This window comes from Crocodylus siamensis, chromosome 1, assembly GCF_052110815.1.
Source record: "Crocodylus siamensis isolate JL-2025a chromosome 1, ASM5211081v1, whole genome shotgun sequence".
NCBI classification, from domain to species: domain Eukaryota; kingdom Metazoa; phylum Chordata; order Crocodylia; family Crocodylidae; genus Crocodylus; species Crocodylus siamensis.
This window is the reverse complement of record NC_143395.1, coordinates 211,726,981-211,744,011: the sequence shown is the minus strand read 5'-3', so window position 1 is coordinate 211,744,011 and position 17,031 is coordinate 211,726,981. Positions and strand designations below refer to the sequence as shown.

The 17,031-nt window shown below is 41.0% G+C and overlaps 1 protein-coding gene across 5 annotated transcripts in view; it reads right to left on the bottom strand.

The window, feature by feature from the left end:
- The window catches only part of CMSS1 (cms1 ribosomal small subunit homolog), a 383,380-nt gene that overhangs the window by 13,591 nt on the left and 352,758 nt on the right, over positions 1-17,031 (bottom strand). For all 5 annotated transcript variants that reach the window (XM_090055845.1, XM_090055855.1, XM_090055875.1 and 2 more), the window contains 4 exons: positions 16,086-16,186; positions 9,695-9,766; positions 5,870-5,999; positions 433-492 (listed from right to left, as the gene is read on the bottom strand). In XM_090055845.1, coding sequence (XP_089911971.1) covers positions 433-492; positions 5,870-5,999; positions 9,695-9,766; positions 16,086-16,186 — 363 coding nt within the window. The remainder of the gene's footprint in view (positions 1-432; positions 493-5,869; positions 6,000-9,694; positions 9,767-16,085; positions 16,187-17,031) is intronic.

Below are 17,031 nucleotides of genomic sequence, written 5' to 3'. Positions count from 1 at the left end.
CTTGTGCCACAAAACTTAAAAGAAGATCTATTTATCAGGATGTAAGATAATAGAAATTCCCATTGTTAATTCTGCTACACAGGGACAGTGATACAATTATGTTACAATTATGAAAATTATGAAAACACGCTTACTTGTTTAACAAAGCCTGGTCACCTATGAGAAATATTTCCCATTTCTTTAAAAGCAAAATTGAAAAACTCCAATGCAGAATAATACATTTTCAGTATAAAATAATGAAGAAACAAACCTTTTAATGCAAAATCACAGATGGTGCATGACTGTTTTACAGACTGATAAGTTCAAGTGTACAGACATAGATTCTTTAATGTTATCTTTCCTAAATTATAAGGTTTCTATCTTGTCTCGAATACTGAATTTAAATAGTTTCAAGGACAATTTTGTGCTTCTCCTAACCAAGTTCTTACTCACTTTCCTTCAAGTATGAAGAAAAACTGTGGGTGAGGTCATTGGCTGGCAGGAAACAGGAATCTGAAATCATACAAGACAAGATATCTTTGTTGACAGATTTGCAGCAATATAATGGAGCGGATTTACATGTTTTTGGTGTATCAGTAGGTATGCCTGTTAAATTGCACTTGACTTAAATCCACTGGAAATGCTAGTTCTTTGAACACCACATAGACTGCTTTTTAGGAAATAGAATGTCATGATCACCATGAGGCCACAAATGCAAGATTTTAATCTGGTTAACCAAATCATGGCAACACCTTTCAATACAACTTTCATTCCTTCCTCAATTATCTGAACTGTTCCTCTGATCAGATCTCCTTTATGTACAGAACTGCACAACTAACTATATCCATAGTAGTGGGCTTGCACACAGCCTGATAATAGCAATCAGAGGCCACAGCAAGAAACTTTACAATGAACTTGCTGGACCACTGAGTCACTGCTAGTGTGGCAGATTTATATTCATATGTTACCAAAATAATTGTACTGTGTAGAACAAAAGAACCCACTGATGCATTACACATGGGTCACCAGGTCACTTTTTAATCAATGAGTTTGTCACAACTGAAACCCACAGAGAAATGCAGCCTGTAAATTACACACACAAGTCATATAACTATTTGCATTGCACTGAATCATAGAATCATAGAAAAGTCAGGCTGGAAGGGACCTTTAGAGGTCATCTAGTCCAAGATCCTGCCTGAGGCAGAACCATTCCTATCCAAACCATCCCATACAAATCTGTCTAACCTATTACTAAAACTACACAATCAACTCCATCACACAACCACAAAGCATAGCACCATAACCTGCCAAAAATAAAGCAGTCGCATAACTACAGTCAGCATCCTGCTGCTGCAAAGACTTTTAAAATATATTCAAGACATCCAAGGAAGAAGCTCTCCACTATGAGACCTTTTCTAGGATATAAAGATGCCATATTTTATCCAACCAATAGGCAAAGAGCTGCCACAGGCCAGTAGCCCCTCACTTCATTCATGCACAGTTTTAACACTTCCCTCCATAGCCATCCTACAGCATGTTATCATGCTATTGGAAGCATGCTACCTCAGGCAGCATTAACTTTTGCATAGGGTACTGCTTGGTGAGGCGTGGAAGCATATAGGCTAAATGTTTTCTGTTTTGACAATGGTAAACCAGTTCAGTTAAAAAAAAAAACATACATCCATGGTAATATGTGAAGTATTTTAAAACTGGTGAACTAAAGGCAATGTTATGTCAACCTGAAAGACAGAGGACACAAAAAGGCCTGATTTGTGCCAAATAATAAGAATGGGCAATTCCCAAAGCTCTAACTGTTGTGTCCTTCCAGAATGCCACAAAGGCTGCTGACAGATGTGAAAAAAACCTAAAAAGCAGCACTTTACCAGAACAGAAAGCATGTTAATTTGACTTTGCTCCTCAGTGTCTGTATACATCAGGCACTTTAGTAGGGCTTTTTGACACTTTTGTCTAAGAGCTGATTCAATCAGCTCTTAGACAAAAGTGTCAAAAAGCCCTGCTGAAGTGTGCAATCCATACAGATGTTGGACAAACAGAGTTAAATGAATGTGATGCCTCTTCTGGGCATGTGCTGCACTTGGTAAGGGGGCAAACTGAGCTGAAAGTAAAGCACTGGGGTTTTTTGGTTTTTTTCATGTCTGTAAGCAGCCAAGAATCTAGCTTGGTGTTTTTCAAAGGAACTAGTACTGAAATTACACCTTGTGCTAAATCACAAACTAGTGGTCAGGTAGTACAGTTTTTTTTCTATTTTGGCATTGCACTGCTTTAAATAATTAGCATTAGGCAGTAAGAGAGAAGAGTTTTAGTTGTGGACGATTCTGTCAGTGTGCTCCTTGTGCAAGCAGGGAAGAGGATATTTCCTTACTCTCTAGTGTGCTCCAAGACAAGATTTATCCCAACATTTCATTCCTTGTACGCTAAACCCACAGCATTCTCATTTTCAAACAGAGAACAGGAGATATTATTGCTGAGTGTCTCATTCCCCTGATTTCTCACCAGGAGGCAGATTTACTTTATAGCTGGAGCCTGGAAAAAGCCTTGCTAGTGAAGTTTGCCAAGAAAAATTGTTTGTCGTCATTGCACCCTCCAGCTGATGAACTTCCTGTTGCTCAGGACCTAGATTTATAATGGTTGAAATCTGAATCTAACCTCTTGTATTAAGATCACTGTTTCATGTACTTAAGGCTGGGAAGGGAGGGATCTCAGAGGAGGTAAGGGTGCTCAGTAGAGCTGTGCAAAACACCATCATTTCATTTCAACGTCCGTTTTGCCATTTTGTTTCATTTCAGTTTGAAGCACTGTACCGTTTTGTTTCGTCAAATCTGTTTTGCTGTTCCTGGCTGCCAGGGCCAGGGGCTGGGGAAGTCATAGCTGAGGCCCGCAGATGGGACAGGAGCAGAGCTGTCACATGCTGCCTGTGTTCGTACCATGCTGTTCATCTACACACTGCAACTGGCTGCCCAGACAGCACAGAGTGGGGGGGAGGGAAGGGGAAGGATGGTTTAAAGATAGCTGCCAAGTGCTGGCAGCTGGGGCTGGAAGCTGGAGCTCCCCCACAATGGCCACAGGGGCACATGACAGGGCTGGAGGGACCTGGCACTAAATTTAGTGCCAGATCTGTGCACATGTAGACACCTGCTAAAAATCACTTACTGTGCATTTCCTTAATGTGCAATAATTCTAGTCACAACTAACTGAATACACAGATGCACCCACCATCCTTCTGAATAATCATGTCATCTCCCTTTGTTGCTATGTATGCTAACAAGGACCCAAGCAGGCTGAATGTGATGTCTCAAACTCATAAGAACATAAGTGTCATAGTGGGTCAGACCAATGCTCCATCTATCTCAGTATCTTGTCTTTGACAGTGGCAGGAGGGGAATGCTTTAGAAGGAGAACACTGAACCAGATATATCTAGCGTGACCTATTCCCTGTTCATTACCTTCTGTGGCATCCATCGTTGTTTGTATAAATTAGAGACAGAATCATAGAATCATAGAAAATGAGGGTTGGAAAGGACCTCAGGAGGTCATCTAGTCCAACCCCCTGTTCAAACAGGACCATCCCCAACTAGATCATCCTAGGCAAAGCTTTCCTAGCCAGGAATGTAAAAGTCTCCAGGAAATTAAAAGTCTCCAGGAATGAAGACTCTACGACCTCTCTGGATAAGCTGTTCCACTGTTTTACTACCCTTCTAGTGAGAGAGTTTTTCCTAATATCCAGACTAAACTTCCCTTGCTGCAACTTGAGACCATTGCTTCTTGTTCTGTCATCTGCCGCCACTGAGAACAGTCCAGCTCCATCCTCCTTGGAATCACTCCCCAAGTAGTTGAAGGCTGTTAAATCCCGCCTCAGTCTTCTCTTCTCTAGACTAAATAAGCCCAGTTCCATCAGCCTCTGCTTGGAAGTCATGTGCCCCACCCCCTTCACCATTTTCATTGCCCTCCTCTGTTCAGCACTGGTGAAGCTGCATCTGGAATAATGTGTTCAGTTTGGCCACCCACTACAAAAAGGATGTGGACAAATTGGAGAGAGTCCAATGGAGATCTCAAAGGATATATCTTTTGACTGTTCTGCTTACTAGCTAGCAACAATGTTAATAACCAAACAACACTGAATGGTTCAAAAGAAGATTGACAAGGACATGGTTCTTTTCTATCTTCCAACTCAAAGACTAAATAAAATCACTAATCTTCAGTATCATCAATGTTAATGACACCTTAGACAGGCCCAGAAAGGAGAAAACTGCAGACTCAGAGCCTGCTGCAGACAAAAGCAACACTGGCTCAGAGCAGAGCATCTATACTCACTGTATTTTCCTGGCATGAACAAACAACTCAAAGTAGTTGCTCTCTGTTCTGCCCAGTGATCTGATATGAATGACTTGACAGCTGTATAAGTCACTAACCCCCTTGGCTTTGTAAGCTTCCAACTCCTGACCAAAAGCAAAAAGACAGAAAAAAACAACAAACCCAATCCATATGTAAATGAATTGCTTCTCTGGCTTAAAGGCCTTTCTGACTGGGAAAGAGATCACAGAGATGTATTATTTGCACAGTACCCTATAGATTCTAGAAATACAAAATTTAAGCAGTTCAGAGCAGTACAGAAGGAACTTCTCTGCTTTTAGGCTCTAATGTGGCAGAAGAGCAGATTTCTTGATTCACGAAGAAAGCTAAGCTGACCCCAAAGGCAGAAATGAGGGTCAAACTAGGATCATGTGTGTCCAAACAAAGCTGTCAAGATAGAGCAGTTATCTAGAAAGACAAGCTTTAAGCACTACAAAAGAGAGAGCACAGCTGGAGTGAAATGTTCCATTAGGGGCACAGGGCAGAAAGAGTTCAGGGAGTAGCAATAAACTAATATATAAGTTAATTAACTTGTAAGTAGGGTCTTACTGGCTACAAGTACACAATATCTAAAAACAGGTGCTCATGTTAACTTTTTATAATTTCAGTTACTAGGATTAATGCTACCTCCCAGGCTCAAAATGAAAACCCCCTAAAAGTTTTAAGCTAAATCTATCAGGAGCTAAGGTAAGCTACAACAGAAAAAGCCTTCTCACTTTCCAAACCTTAAGAAAAGTATACTTTGACTTTTAAACTGAAACAAAATAACTTTAGGAATTTGAAGCTTTTAAAAGATGCTGCATTGACAGTTCTGGAAAATGAATTTTCCCCTTATCCACAAAACAAAGGGCAAAGCAGAACAGTTTCACCTTCACCTCTAGCAAGCTTTAAAATTTCAGAGGAATGACATAAAACTTTTGTCTCTATGCCATACTCTCTTAATGGTTGATCTGTAAGGGAAGCGATTCCAGAAGACTGTCAACAAAAGAGCTAGCTGTGGTTGAAATCCATCCACTAAACACTGAACTACAGTTACCAGCTCATTTCATAAGCTCCTTGAAAAGTCAACAGGTACAAAGAACCTGAACCAATCAGAATGACAACTGTTTATTTTTCATTTAAAACATGCTTCAGTTCAGGTGAGCCCATCCGTTAAGTATCTGGGTGCAATTCAACCAACACCAGAAGCCTTTGTTAGCCATTATCATCATTCATAAATCCCATTACTTCTTATAAGAAAGAAAAGTTCTTGAAATAACATTTTACAGAGAGTGGGTCTATTTAAAAATGCTTCCCTTCCATTCCCATAACCATGGAAACGAGAAAGCAGAGCCACTACTTACTCCAAAAGAAATAATCAATTGAAACAACACTGCAGTATAACTTTGAAATTATTTTTATAAAACAGACCCACCAGACTTAGATATGTCCTAAAATATCCTCTGTTTCCTAGAAGAAAATAATTCTTCTCCTGTGCAAAAAACAGTAAAACATCTCTCTTTGTTACAGCATTTTTTACCTGGCAGTTTTAATTCTTCTAGTTCAATTACCGAACGTTTAGTACCAAAATGCCGATTAAGTAGATTTTGCAGGTCTTCAGGGACTCCTGGTTTAGGAGATGATTTTGCAAGAACATCAGAAATTTTCTTCTACAAAAAAGAACAAAACAGGCATGTTGAGTAGAGTATGTGTGTATTATTCAATAATCCACAATGCTACATAAGACTATGTTTCTTTATTGTTTTATGCCTGTGCAGCTCACATACAGTTCTTGTAATCAGGCAAAAGTTCCACTGTAGTCATTAGGAGCAAGGTTTTCAGAACTGGGTCAAGGGTCTTTAAAAAGATATACTGTGAAGCAAAATCCCCAGGCACATTGCATACTCTCCTGCAGTACTGGCATATTAAAACTGACCTGAAAAGGTATGTCTGTGCATAAGCTTTACTTTGATTTTAACTCTAGCATTTTTAGCAACTCTCAAATCTCCCAATGTCTGGTGTTTTTCATTATGCTTCAGCTTCAGAGCTCAAGTGATTGCATACAAATTCTAGCTTCCTTTAAATTAATAATGATAGCTTTCAGCCCTTTTGTCTTTAGGGAACAACCTGGAAAACATGACTGAAGTGCACCACCCTGGGTCAAAAACCAAAATTCAAAGAAAAAGAACTCAACACCGATTTATTTTATTTACTTCAAATACCATGAGTACATATGTTTGGGGGAGTTGGTATGTGATTCTGAATGATGGGATGTGACAATACTACTTTGAAAATATCGAGAATACCAGGTGATTTGTTTGTTGGGGGATTTGGTCAAGATCTTTGTAGGACCTGGACGTTCTAGGGAGGCAGACACATGAATGGAGGTTTTCAGTGGGCACTTCTACACGAGACACTTAATGAATGGTAGACTAATTCTACTTCACATTAGTGTGTCACAACAAAAACCATGCTAATACACAGCAGAATTACTCTACTACATCATTAAAAAAAAGTTTGCTTTTGCTACTGAGTATTAGCACAGGCTAATGTACTTTCATGTAGTACTTTATGTGAGAGGTACCAAACTTAATGCGTAGTAGCAGAGGTGTATTAATGAATGTGTAGACGCACCCAGTGTCTAGTAGGGCTGGTAGGAGAAGGAGATCAGAGAAAGAGAGTCCATGTGTGTATAGGAGTGTCTGCAAGATGCTGTATTCTACATGGCTGTATTTGGGAAAGATTGAAATTTCAAATGCAAACCTATGTTTTTAAAATATAACTTTTTTGAAGATTATTTTGCAACATAAAGAAGAGCAACAAGCTTTTCTGTAAATTATCCAGAAGCCCATCTGGAACAAGTAATCAGGAAAGTAACTTTTTAAAGGGGAAGCCCACATATTAGTGCTTAATCCTCGTCCCATTGAAAACGGTGCGACATTTTGCCGTGATCTTAAGTCACAATTTGACTTTCTAAATCAGGGCTGTCCAACTGGTGGCCCATGAGGGGTCAGCCTATGGCCCACAAGAACTTAACATGCAGCCCATGGACCCCTCTCCCACTGCCACATGAGTGGGGAGGGACATGCACTGCCAGTGCAAGTCAGCTGCACCAAAGCCAGAAGCCCTGTTCTACAGTACTGAATGAATAAAAAAGCCTGGATCCCTCTTTATTTAAGTAGATATCACCACTTCTAAAAATAAAGCAGAGAGCAGCATGGAGCAAAACTGGTATGACTGTGAACCCTTCCTCCTGATGTTAAGAAGCTCTCATTTGAGCAGTCCCAGCTGACTCCTCCATCCATTGTGTAAATAGGATTGCAGCCTATGACAGACCTCATCATCATGGATATCAGTATTTTTGCCTGGTCCACATACATGCAAGGCCTGATCCAAAGCCTTTGGAAGTCACTGGGAGACTTTCCATTAGCTGTCAGCTGTCTTTGGACTTGGCCCTGGCAGTATCCAAGCCTGTGATTTCAAACGCACTCAGTCAAAAGCAGTAATTAAAGTTACATCCTCTGTGGGTAAAATGTTTCTGCTGTGCGGCACTTGCAGGCAAAGGCACTCTCTAGTTACTTTTTACATACTGCTTCACAGATAATAACCCAAAATCAACCAAACTCATTTACTCAGGGCCTCAAGATAATTTGCCATTTCATAGGATCATTACATCATTTACTGAGTCACTCAATTCCTTTAGGAAAAATATATTTCTCTTAAGGGGAATGCTGATATTAACAAGAAATTCCATAACAGCACAAGCAAGGACACCTGAACATGCTTTATTCCTTCAAAGCAAGATGTGGGGAAATGTTCTTCACATAAGAAATTTTATTATTTTTCTTCCAATTCTTTCCAGATGGTTAAAAAGCAAAGGATTTTTTTTTAAAGAGCGAACAGCTTGTTTGAGACCTACAGATTAGGCTGACAAGTACTGCACAACAATTTCCTGACAGGTTGTGCACCAGGTTGTGTGTCAGTGACATGTTCCCACTGAAGCAAAAGCTTTGACTAAACCCCAACTATTTGTGTGCAAACTGAAGACTCATTTTAAGGCCTCATTCACCCTGTCCATCATGGGATGCTTTTGCTCTGGCTGTGGTAAAAGGCACAAGACACATGATTCTTTCTGCCAACCTTGCGTTTAAAGCTAAACCCTGAAATTCCCCAGAGGATGGATGAGTTCTGACATTAAACGAAACCCCTACCAACCGGCAGGGTGAGGGATGGTGGAGGATGTCCATGGGTGCAAGAAAGGATCATAGCTAGGGACCTCCTTAATTTGCGGTTTTGTGGAAACTGTAAAATCTAGGATTGTCTATGAAACAAATAACAACAACAAAACTTAAGAATTTAATACAAATAAAATGTTGGCTCCCTAGCATATGTCCTCACTGTTGGGAGGCTAAGGTGCCAGCTGGGGGGACAGCACAAAGAGCAGCAGACAAGATAGAGGGCACCCTCTCATCTCTCGTCCCTCCGCTGGGGCCTTTCTTCCAATGAGTGCAGAGGAGCCAGGCCGCATGAAGAGTAGCCAGCAATCAAGATGGTGGCCACCCCTTGTCCCTCCCCATACTCCAGTCTCTCCACCAATCAATGCCAAAGGATAGAGATGCATGAAGGGCAGACAGCAATCAAGATGCAGCTGCCCACTTGTCCCTCTTCCCCGCCCCCAGGCCTCTCCACCAATCAGCACCAAGGGGCGTGGCCACTGTAAAATGACTGCAACATTAGAACTTTACACCACAATCAACCCACAAAAATTGGTATGTTCCGATTTAGGTAGCCCCCGAAGCATGGCCAAAGGTCAATACTTAGAGCTCACTCACTGGTGCTATGTAGAAAAGGGGCACCAGAGATAGCTCTCCCATCCATGGTAGGAAGGTGGGGCAGTGAGATACCTTGGAAACTAACTATGTACTTTACAAAAGCATGAGCTTTTCTAGCTTAAAAGTAGGCCATCACCTGCAAAAGCTCATGTCTCTCTGAAGCAGTCTCTAAGATGCCACTGTGCTTTGCCTTCTGCTTGATTTCAGACTAACACAACTAATTGCTTTTCTTTACCCACGACATGGAGTAATTGAAGTGGCTGGCTCCTCCTATGCTTACAATCCCTCCATTAAGCTCATTCACTTTATTTGTTCAGGATGAAAGGACAAGGTTTGGTCCATGTATTTGCTGAAGTCAATGAAGAGAGGGATTATCTCCTTTCTAAAACTCACTGGAGTCTTTTAGTCACAGTACATTTGAGTTGTCCTTCTAAAAATAACATGTTTTAGAAAAGTAAAAATAAAGTGGCCCACTTTTCCCCTTGCTCCTGAATTGTCTTTGTGCTGAACCTTTAGCAAAGAGTGAGACGTACCTTCCTTCTCCTTTTTGTCTTCTCAGTGCTTTCTCCTTGTTTTTCAGGCTGAGTCAGAAAGCATTCGGCAGGCTGCAAAGCACATGTAAAGTGAGATTCAACAGAGATATTGCTATCCTAAAATACATCAGACCATGACTGACTAGTAGAGAAAAACATATTAAGATACAGTTGGGAGTCAAATTCTGCTCTCTCACAATAGTGTAAACCTAGAGGAACTTTTGGAACTACTTCAGGTGTATACTCCTGTAGCTGAGAAAGGAATAAAAGAAAATAAAGGTGAACCATGCAAATTGTAGTTGCACATTCATACCTGACCAACAGCAGGTTTAGATAAACTAAAAACAAAAATCAGAAGGACTAGGTTAACAGAACTCCTCAAATTAAACACACTTAATCACTGTTATTATGCGTGATCACCATTCTAAACTTTCCCAAATACACCCTGATAATAACTGGGTCTAGGAACATCTAGATCATGAAAAACACTGTGCAGCAGGGAGAGAATAACTAGAAGTAATGACTGCTCTGGATTTATGGTTCCCTTCAACAGTCGCAATACAATATTTTGGAAGATGTTTCAGATCTGAGCTGCCCTACTACCTGGTGTATCTCTTCCTGCTTATACCACAACGCAAAGGTTAAAAAAAAAAAAAGAAAAATACAAAAAAACAGTGTTTTGGAAGGCTTTCCCACCACTGTCCCTCTGTTATTAACTCTTCTCATACCTCTAAAAGCAGAAGACCAACCATAGAGGCTGCATACACTGATATATGAGCTAGTGATCCCCTCATGGCTACATAAAAACTGTTTCAAGTCTTGGCTACTGAGGTACTCATTTTTCTTGTCTGAAATATAGTTGTTCTTCTTCTTCTATTACCTTATAAGGGACGTTGGCCTTAAGAAGGCATAAAATGTTGTGTATGACTATAATGCCTATGCACAGAGATAAATTTGCATTAGGAGGTTCCTAATGATGGCCTGCAAGTATCTGAGGGGTGTGAGCATCACAGCTAGAGATAATGCCTCTGCAGCTTAACTGGAAGGAAATGGGCTGAAGCAGGAGAAACAGCTTGAGCCCAAAACATATTTGCAAGTCTTCTCTCCACTAAAATGGGGGAAGCCTCATAATCTGGAACGCTTGATATGGGACTGGACAAAGTCCTTAATAAATGTCTGCTCAGGAATAATGCTGCACTGGCACTTGGGAAGAGACTGGAAGGAAAAGGAACAGCACAGACAGACTTGGAGCCACGTTGCAATGGCAGCCCCTAGATTCCCAATAACTAGGAGCTCCACAGAACAGAGGGAGACTGAAGTAGTGTTAATAAAGCATTGGGCTCCTTGAACCTTTCCGCATGCTTCCTGTGGGATCTAGGATGTGATGCATAGAATCATATGTATTATAGAATCATCAAAAATTAGGGTTGGAAGGGACCTCAGGAGGTCATCTAGCCCAACCCCCTGCTCAAAGCAGGACCAACCCCAACTAGATCAACCCAGCCAAAGCTTTGTTTATCCAAGTCTTAAAAAATTCCAAGGATGGAGATTCCACCACCTCTCTGGGTGACCCGTTCCAGTTTTTCACTACCCCGCTAGTGAGAAAATTCTTCCTAATGTCTAACCTAAACTTCCCTGGCTGCAAGTCCAGCTCCATCCTCTTTGGAACCAACCTTCAGATAGTTAAAGGCTGCTGTTAAATCTCACCTCAGTTTTCTTTTCTCCAGGCTAAGCAAGCCCAGTTTCCTCAGCCTCTCCTCAGAAGTCATGTGCTCCAGCTCCTGAACTGTTTTCGTTGCCCTCTGCTGGGCTGTAATTTGTCCACATCCTGTAGTGGGGAGCCCAAAACTGAACACAGTACTCCAGATGTGGCCTCACTAGTGCTGAATAGAGGGGAATAATCACTTCCATTGACCTGCTAGCAACACACGTATCAGTGCAGCCCACTATGCCATTAGCCTTCTTGGCTCATATTCAGCTTATTGTCCACTGTAACCCCAGGTCCTTTTCTGCAGAGCTGCTGCCCAGCCAGTCAGCCCGCAACTTGTACCGGTGCATGTACTGTACTCTTAGATTCATGGTTCAAACAAACCTGAGTGGAGTCACAACAGGGACAGTTACTGGAAGGGGCAGCGTGAAAAATGAGTTAAAAGACCAGGAATCTGAACAAGCGCATCTGGCATGAGAAGAATACCAGAGAGAGATGCTGACACATAGATCAGGGTACAGGTAGGTGCAGTGACATGGACGTAAGGCACAAGCCATGAATACAAACAGGAGGGCCGGGTGGGAGGGCGAAGCGATGGCTGTGGAAAGAAAGCCAGAAGCAGAGTGACAGACAAAGCAGGAAGGACCAAGGGCAGCAGCAGGCAGTGGTTAGCAGCAGATGGGGGAAGATGAGGGTAAGTTACTTAATCAATTATTTTCTGGAAGTCCATCTTCTAGCCATTCTCTCTCTACTGGGCTCATCTAATAGAGGATGCACCCTAGCCCCTTGACAAGTATCTGAAGATTGTGCCGTCCTCTTAATTATTTCCTCTCTTTTTACACTGAGTCTGCACAGGGGACTTTATCAAACTCTGGTTACTGCTGCTGAGAGTTTGCTGCATTTTAAGGATGAAAAGAATGTTACATGAGAAGCTGCAGAACAGCAATGGATTTATTTGACTCTCTTCTCTTTCAGAGTGGATTACGGTGAGATAAGGCTGGGTCCTGACATTCACACAGTTCCTTGAATCCTTAAGGATACTTTCTCCTAGTGCAGGGGTGGGCAAAATGCGGCCAGATGCGGCCCGCCAGCCCATTCTATCCAGCCCGCAGGGCCCCTCAAAAATTTAGAAATTTAATATTTATCTGCCCCTGGCTGCTTGTCATGCATCACTCGATGGCTTGCCAAAACTCAGTATGTGGCCCTCCGCTCAAAATAACTGCCCGCCCCTGTCCTAGGGGCTGGTCAGAAGCTGTAATTTCCATTCAGCTGGAAATCCAGACATTTTAAAATTAGAACAAAAAATAGAAATGGCAAAATTTACCATTAAACAAAATTCCTGGGATCACTGAGCTTGGAATAACTTCATTGCATGCACTATTTTGACAAGGTGAAGATAACATTGCTTCAGTGTTATTGTTTTGACTTTTATGTTTTATTGTAAATAATATAACAAGTCTAAATGGAGCACTCCAACTATTACACCACGGCATTTACACGCATTCCCATAGAAAAAAAAAATCACCAAAACATTTCAATTTTGTCAAATGAGTATTTTCTGATGGAACATAGTTCCACTGGAACAATTGTTTCACTTCACATTTTTGGTCCTTACATGTACACAAAGACTCCTTTTATTTCCACTGTTTTGGTGGCATGAACATGGCAATGCACTTGGGAGTTTAAGGACCCTCCCTTCATCTCGAGGATGGGCCACATTCTCATACCATGTAAATGGAGATCATTCCCAAGGAGAAAAATCCTGCTCCCAGTATCCTTGATATAAAGGAAGTATATCACTGCAGTTAATGGGGTTCACTGGAGCCGAGAGTGTTACTCTGATCTTGCAATAGTGCCTCTTTCTTCCCCATCCCACATTTCCAGTGTTATTCAGAACCAAAAGTTGTCATTAAGTTTTCCTTGATGTTCAGGCTGGAAGTTTCTTTCTGTCCAACTATTCCTGTTCCATCCTCTTGCGTGTTTCCGGCTGTCCACAGACACTCAGGAAAAACTTGCCATAGGTATTCATCACAAAGTCACCATTTGGCACAACTTTTTAGGCAGAAACATAGGTATTCATCACAAAGTCACCATTTGGCACAACTTTTTAGGCAGAAACTAAGCCATCAGTTTGACATAGTCAAAGAATATCATCACAGAGCCAGTCATAGGCAGACCCTCTCCTTTTTCTTCCCATAGACGGACCCTCTCCTTTTTTTTCCCATAGAATAAGGATGATTCCACTGGCCACCTCATGAGTTTCATCCACTTGCTATCACCATACCTATAAAAGAGTCTGTTCCCCCTGTTCACTCATTCTGGATGCCATTCAATTGAAGCTGGTTTTACACACGTGACACCACTGACCTTATCTGTGTTACTTCCAATTCCAATCTGTAGGAGAGAAGGATCAAACTCTGTGCTGGTAAGTGTCTTTTCTGTACGAAGTGATCCTGGGTTCTTGCATTTTCCATCCCTTTCCACCATTTAAAAAGGAAGCAGTTTCCCAGGTGGATAGTTTCCTCTGTGCTCTGCTTCCAACCTGGTCTGCCTTAGGAGCCTTCCTCTAATCTAATGCACAACGTTCCAAGCAGCTGTTTGAAATGCTAATATTTTAATTCTCTACTATTTTTTAGTAGCTTGTCTAGACTGTTAATGCTAACCTTTGTGGTATCAATAGTAAACATCCTAACATGAGAAATGACTCGCACCATTTTGGTGGGACCAAAAACCTGGTAGGCAAGAACTCTGATCCCTCACTGAAGACCTGTTAAAGAGGCAACATAGCCCAGCAGAGAAAGCTCTTTGGCCCAGATTCTGGAAATCTGATTCTATTCCCAGCTCAGTCAGTCACCTGTTTGTTGACAGCCCACTTCTACACCCTCATCGATAAAATATGGATAATTTTTAATTCATATACTGAAATTAAAAAGAAACTGTGGAAGAGAAATTAACTGTGATGAATAGTTGTAAGTTAACATATCTTCTGATGACTGGAATCTTAGGCATCTTATCCAGACTCAATTTCTAACCTTTCTGAATATATTAGTCACCTTCTCATGCATGTTCAGTTGCTTTTTGCACACTGCTTTAAAAATAAAAGCCATTTGTATTTTTTCCTTCTGAAACACACAGTACAAACAACCCACTACTTTCTGACCTGGCCCCATGTGCTCTGTACATTTTTATACTATTTTAAAAATGCAGAAAAACAGGAAATTTGTGCTGAGACCCTTGATTTATGAACTAAATGTCATGAATTCCTTGTTTGTTAATCATAGACAGAACATAAAATATTTCCTGTGTTATGGTCCTGATGCAGCTTTTCTTCACGTTGCCAAGTTACTAGAAATCCAAACGTAAAGTGAAAACATTCATGGGTGCATGTGCATGTGCGTGTGTGTGAGAAACCTTGCAAGCCAGTTAGGCCATCGGCTCTGAAGTTGAGATTTAGTGACAAAATAAACATATCACTGCCACTTTAGAATGGAGACGCATTATTCATTTCATTCTAGGCCTGCAGACAATCTGAGAATTAAATAAACTATCCAAACAGTCTGTGGATTGAAAATAGAGTTGTCCCTAATTCTATTTAATTGTCTCCTGACTGGCTTCCAGACAAGAAGGCCACAACAAAATACCTTCTGGACTATCAATCTAAAGAGACAAGGGAATCAAGTATGCAATTTAGTACACATGAGAAAAACCTTAAAATGACAGTCCTTATCATTCTGTGCACTGCTGGCACATGGAGCTTCATGGCTGCCCATGGAATAAAATTCAAACGCCCCTGTTCCAAACACTCAGACTTCTGCTCTTTAAGCAATCTCCATTATTATTGTATGTCCTAAGGTCAGACTGACCAAAGCCTCTGTGTGTGGCACATGGCAGATAGGGGAAAAGGCAGGCAGCACAGTAGTAGATGGGGCAAGAGGCAGTAGACCAGGCAGGGGAAGGGGACAAGAGTGGCCCCTGGGGAGGACAAAGGGTTACTTTGTGGCACACCTGCCAAAAAAGGTTGGCTTCCACTGTCCTAAGGCAAAAAAATAAGCAATCCTGACTCCTCCCTGCAGGAGGCAGTCATACAAGGAGAGTAGCTTGTTCACTGCAACATCTTTCTCCTTGTTTAAAATATTTAATTTACGCTAATAGCTGTAAAAGTTGCTGTACTGTCAAAATCAAGATAGGCACGGGAGGGGTAAAAGTAATGTAAACTTTCTTCATATTACTCCAAGTGCCTCAATTCTGACTCCTTCCGTTCTTGTGGACCACTCAGTCTTTGGTCTACTGTTAGAGACTCACATGAAAGGTGCCAATTTGGGCCAAGTGTGGCAGTGACACTTGACATTACAAACTAGAATGCTATTACAAACTTACTACACATATGTCAGTGGATGGGCAGGCTCAGCTGTACCACTGCAGGTTCATCTTAAACACAGGCCTGAGGAAAGAGGTTGTGGCCCCTACTGAAGCTATATAAAACTAGAGTAAAATAATTAACTGGAATCTCTTAACATTCAAACTTGATAATTTCCAAGGAGTACAGCAGCAATCAACAACACAACAGTATTAAGCAAAGATCAGGATCTGAAGTGAAGAATAATGCTCCTTATTTAGAGAGAAAAGCTGAATTTCCTTATTTTTATAGCCTCAAAGTTCAAAACTGTTGCAAATCTTACCAACCTGTTTTCTTTTCTTTGATGCAGCAGGTTTGGAGGCCATGTCTTGTTTCATTGCTCTAGTTGTAGTGGTTGCTTTTTCCACTTCATCATCATCAGAAGGATCTGAGAAAGAAATGCCATTTCTTTACATAAACCTACTACAGTGTTAATATTTCATACCTATTCAGAAGCGGGGAAAATAAGGTTGTCATAGTGATACCACTCTAAATTTAAACCTTAAAGACAGCTCCAACAGGAAGTAGTAATTTCACAGTACAAATGGTAGCAAAAGTTTACTTTCAAAGCACAATATTTTCACTCCTCTGTATAATATTTACTCTAGACAACAATACATTTCCTGAGCTCCATGAAATTCTTCAAATCTGCTGCAGCTTGCAATTTCCACTCCTTCCAGAAACCTCACTAAAATTCAGCTAATTGCCAAAAACTTATTCAGTTATTGCTCACTGAATGAGCACACTTCAGGCTTATTGACATCTTTCTGCTCTAGTTCAAGATGGGTAGAAGTATTTCCCTCAGCAATAGTTCAGGGTTTTCTCTATTCAAGAGTGGACCAATTCCAAAGAAACTGCTGTTAGACAAACAAATCAGTGACAACACTACAGCTAAACACCAGTGATTCAGGCCACAGGAACACTGGGAAAAAAATCTGTCTTTGCAAGGTTTGCCAACACTTCTCATGGACTAAGTCAGTTTCTCCCACAAAAGACAAATGAAAAAAAAATCCAAATGGCTTTACTGATATTAATTACTTACAAGAACAAGAATGTTAAACTTGGCATAGTGTCCTAGTTTATATAAGTATATATTCAGATCTACATACACAATTGTGGACTCTGAGAGTCTCATTAAGGATAATTAGCTGATGGCACCATTCCCACAGTTGATATAGAATGACCACAAGGCAGAAACATGCATATGTTTTGAGACAAAGCATTACAGATTAA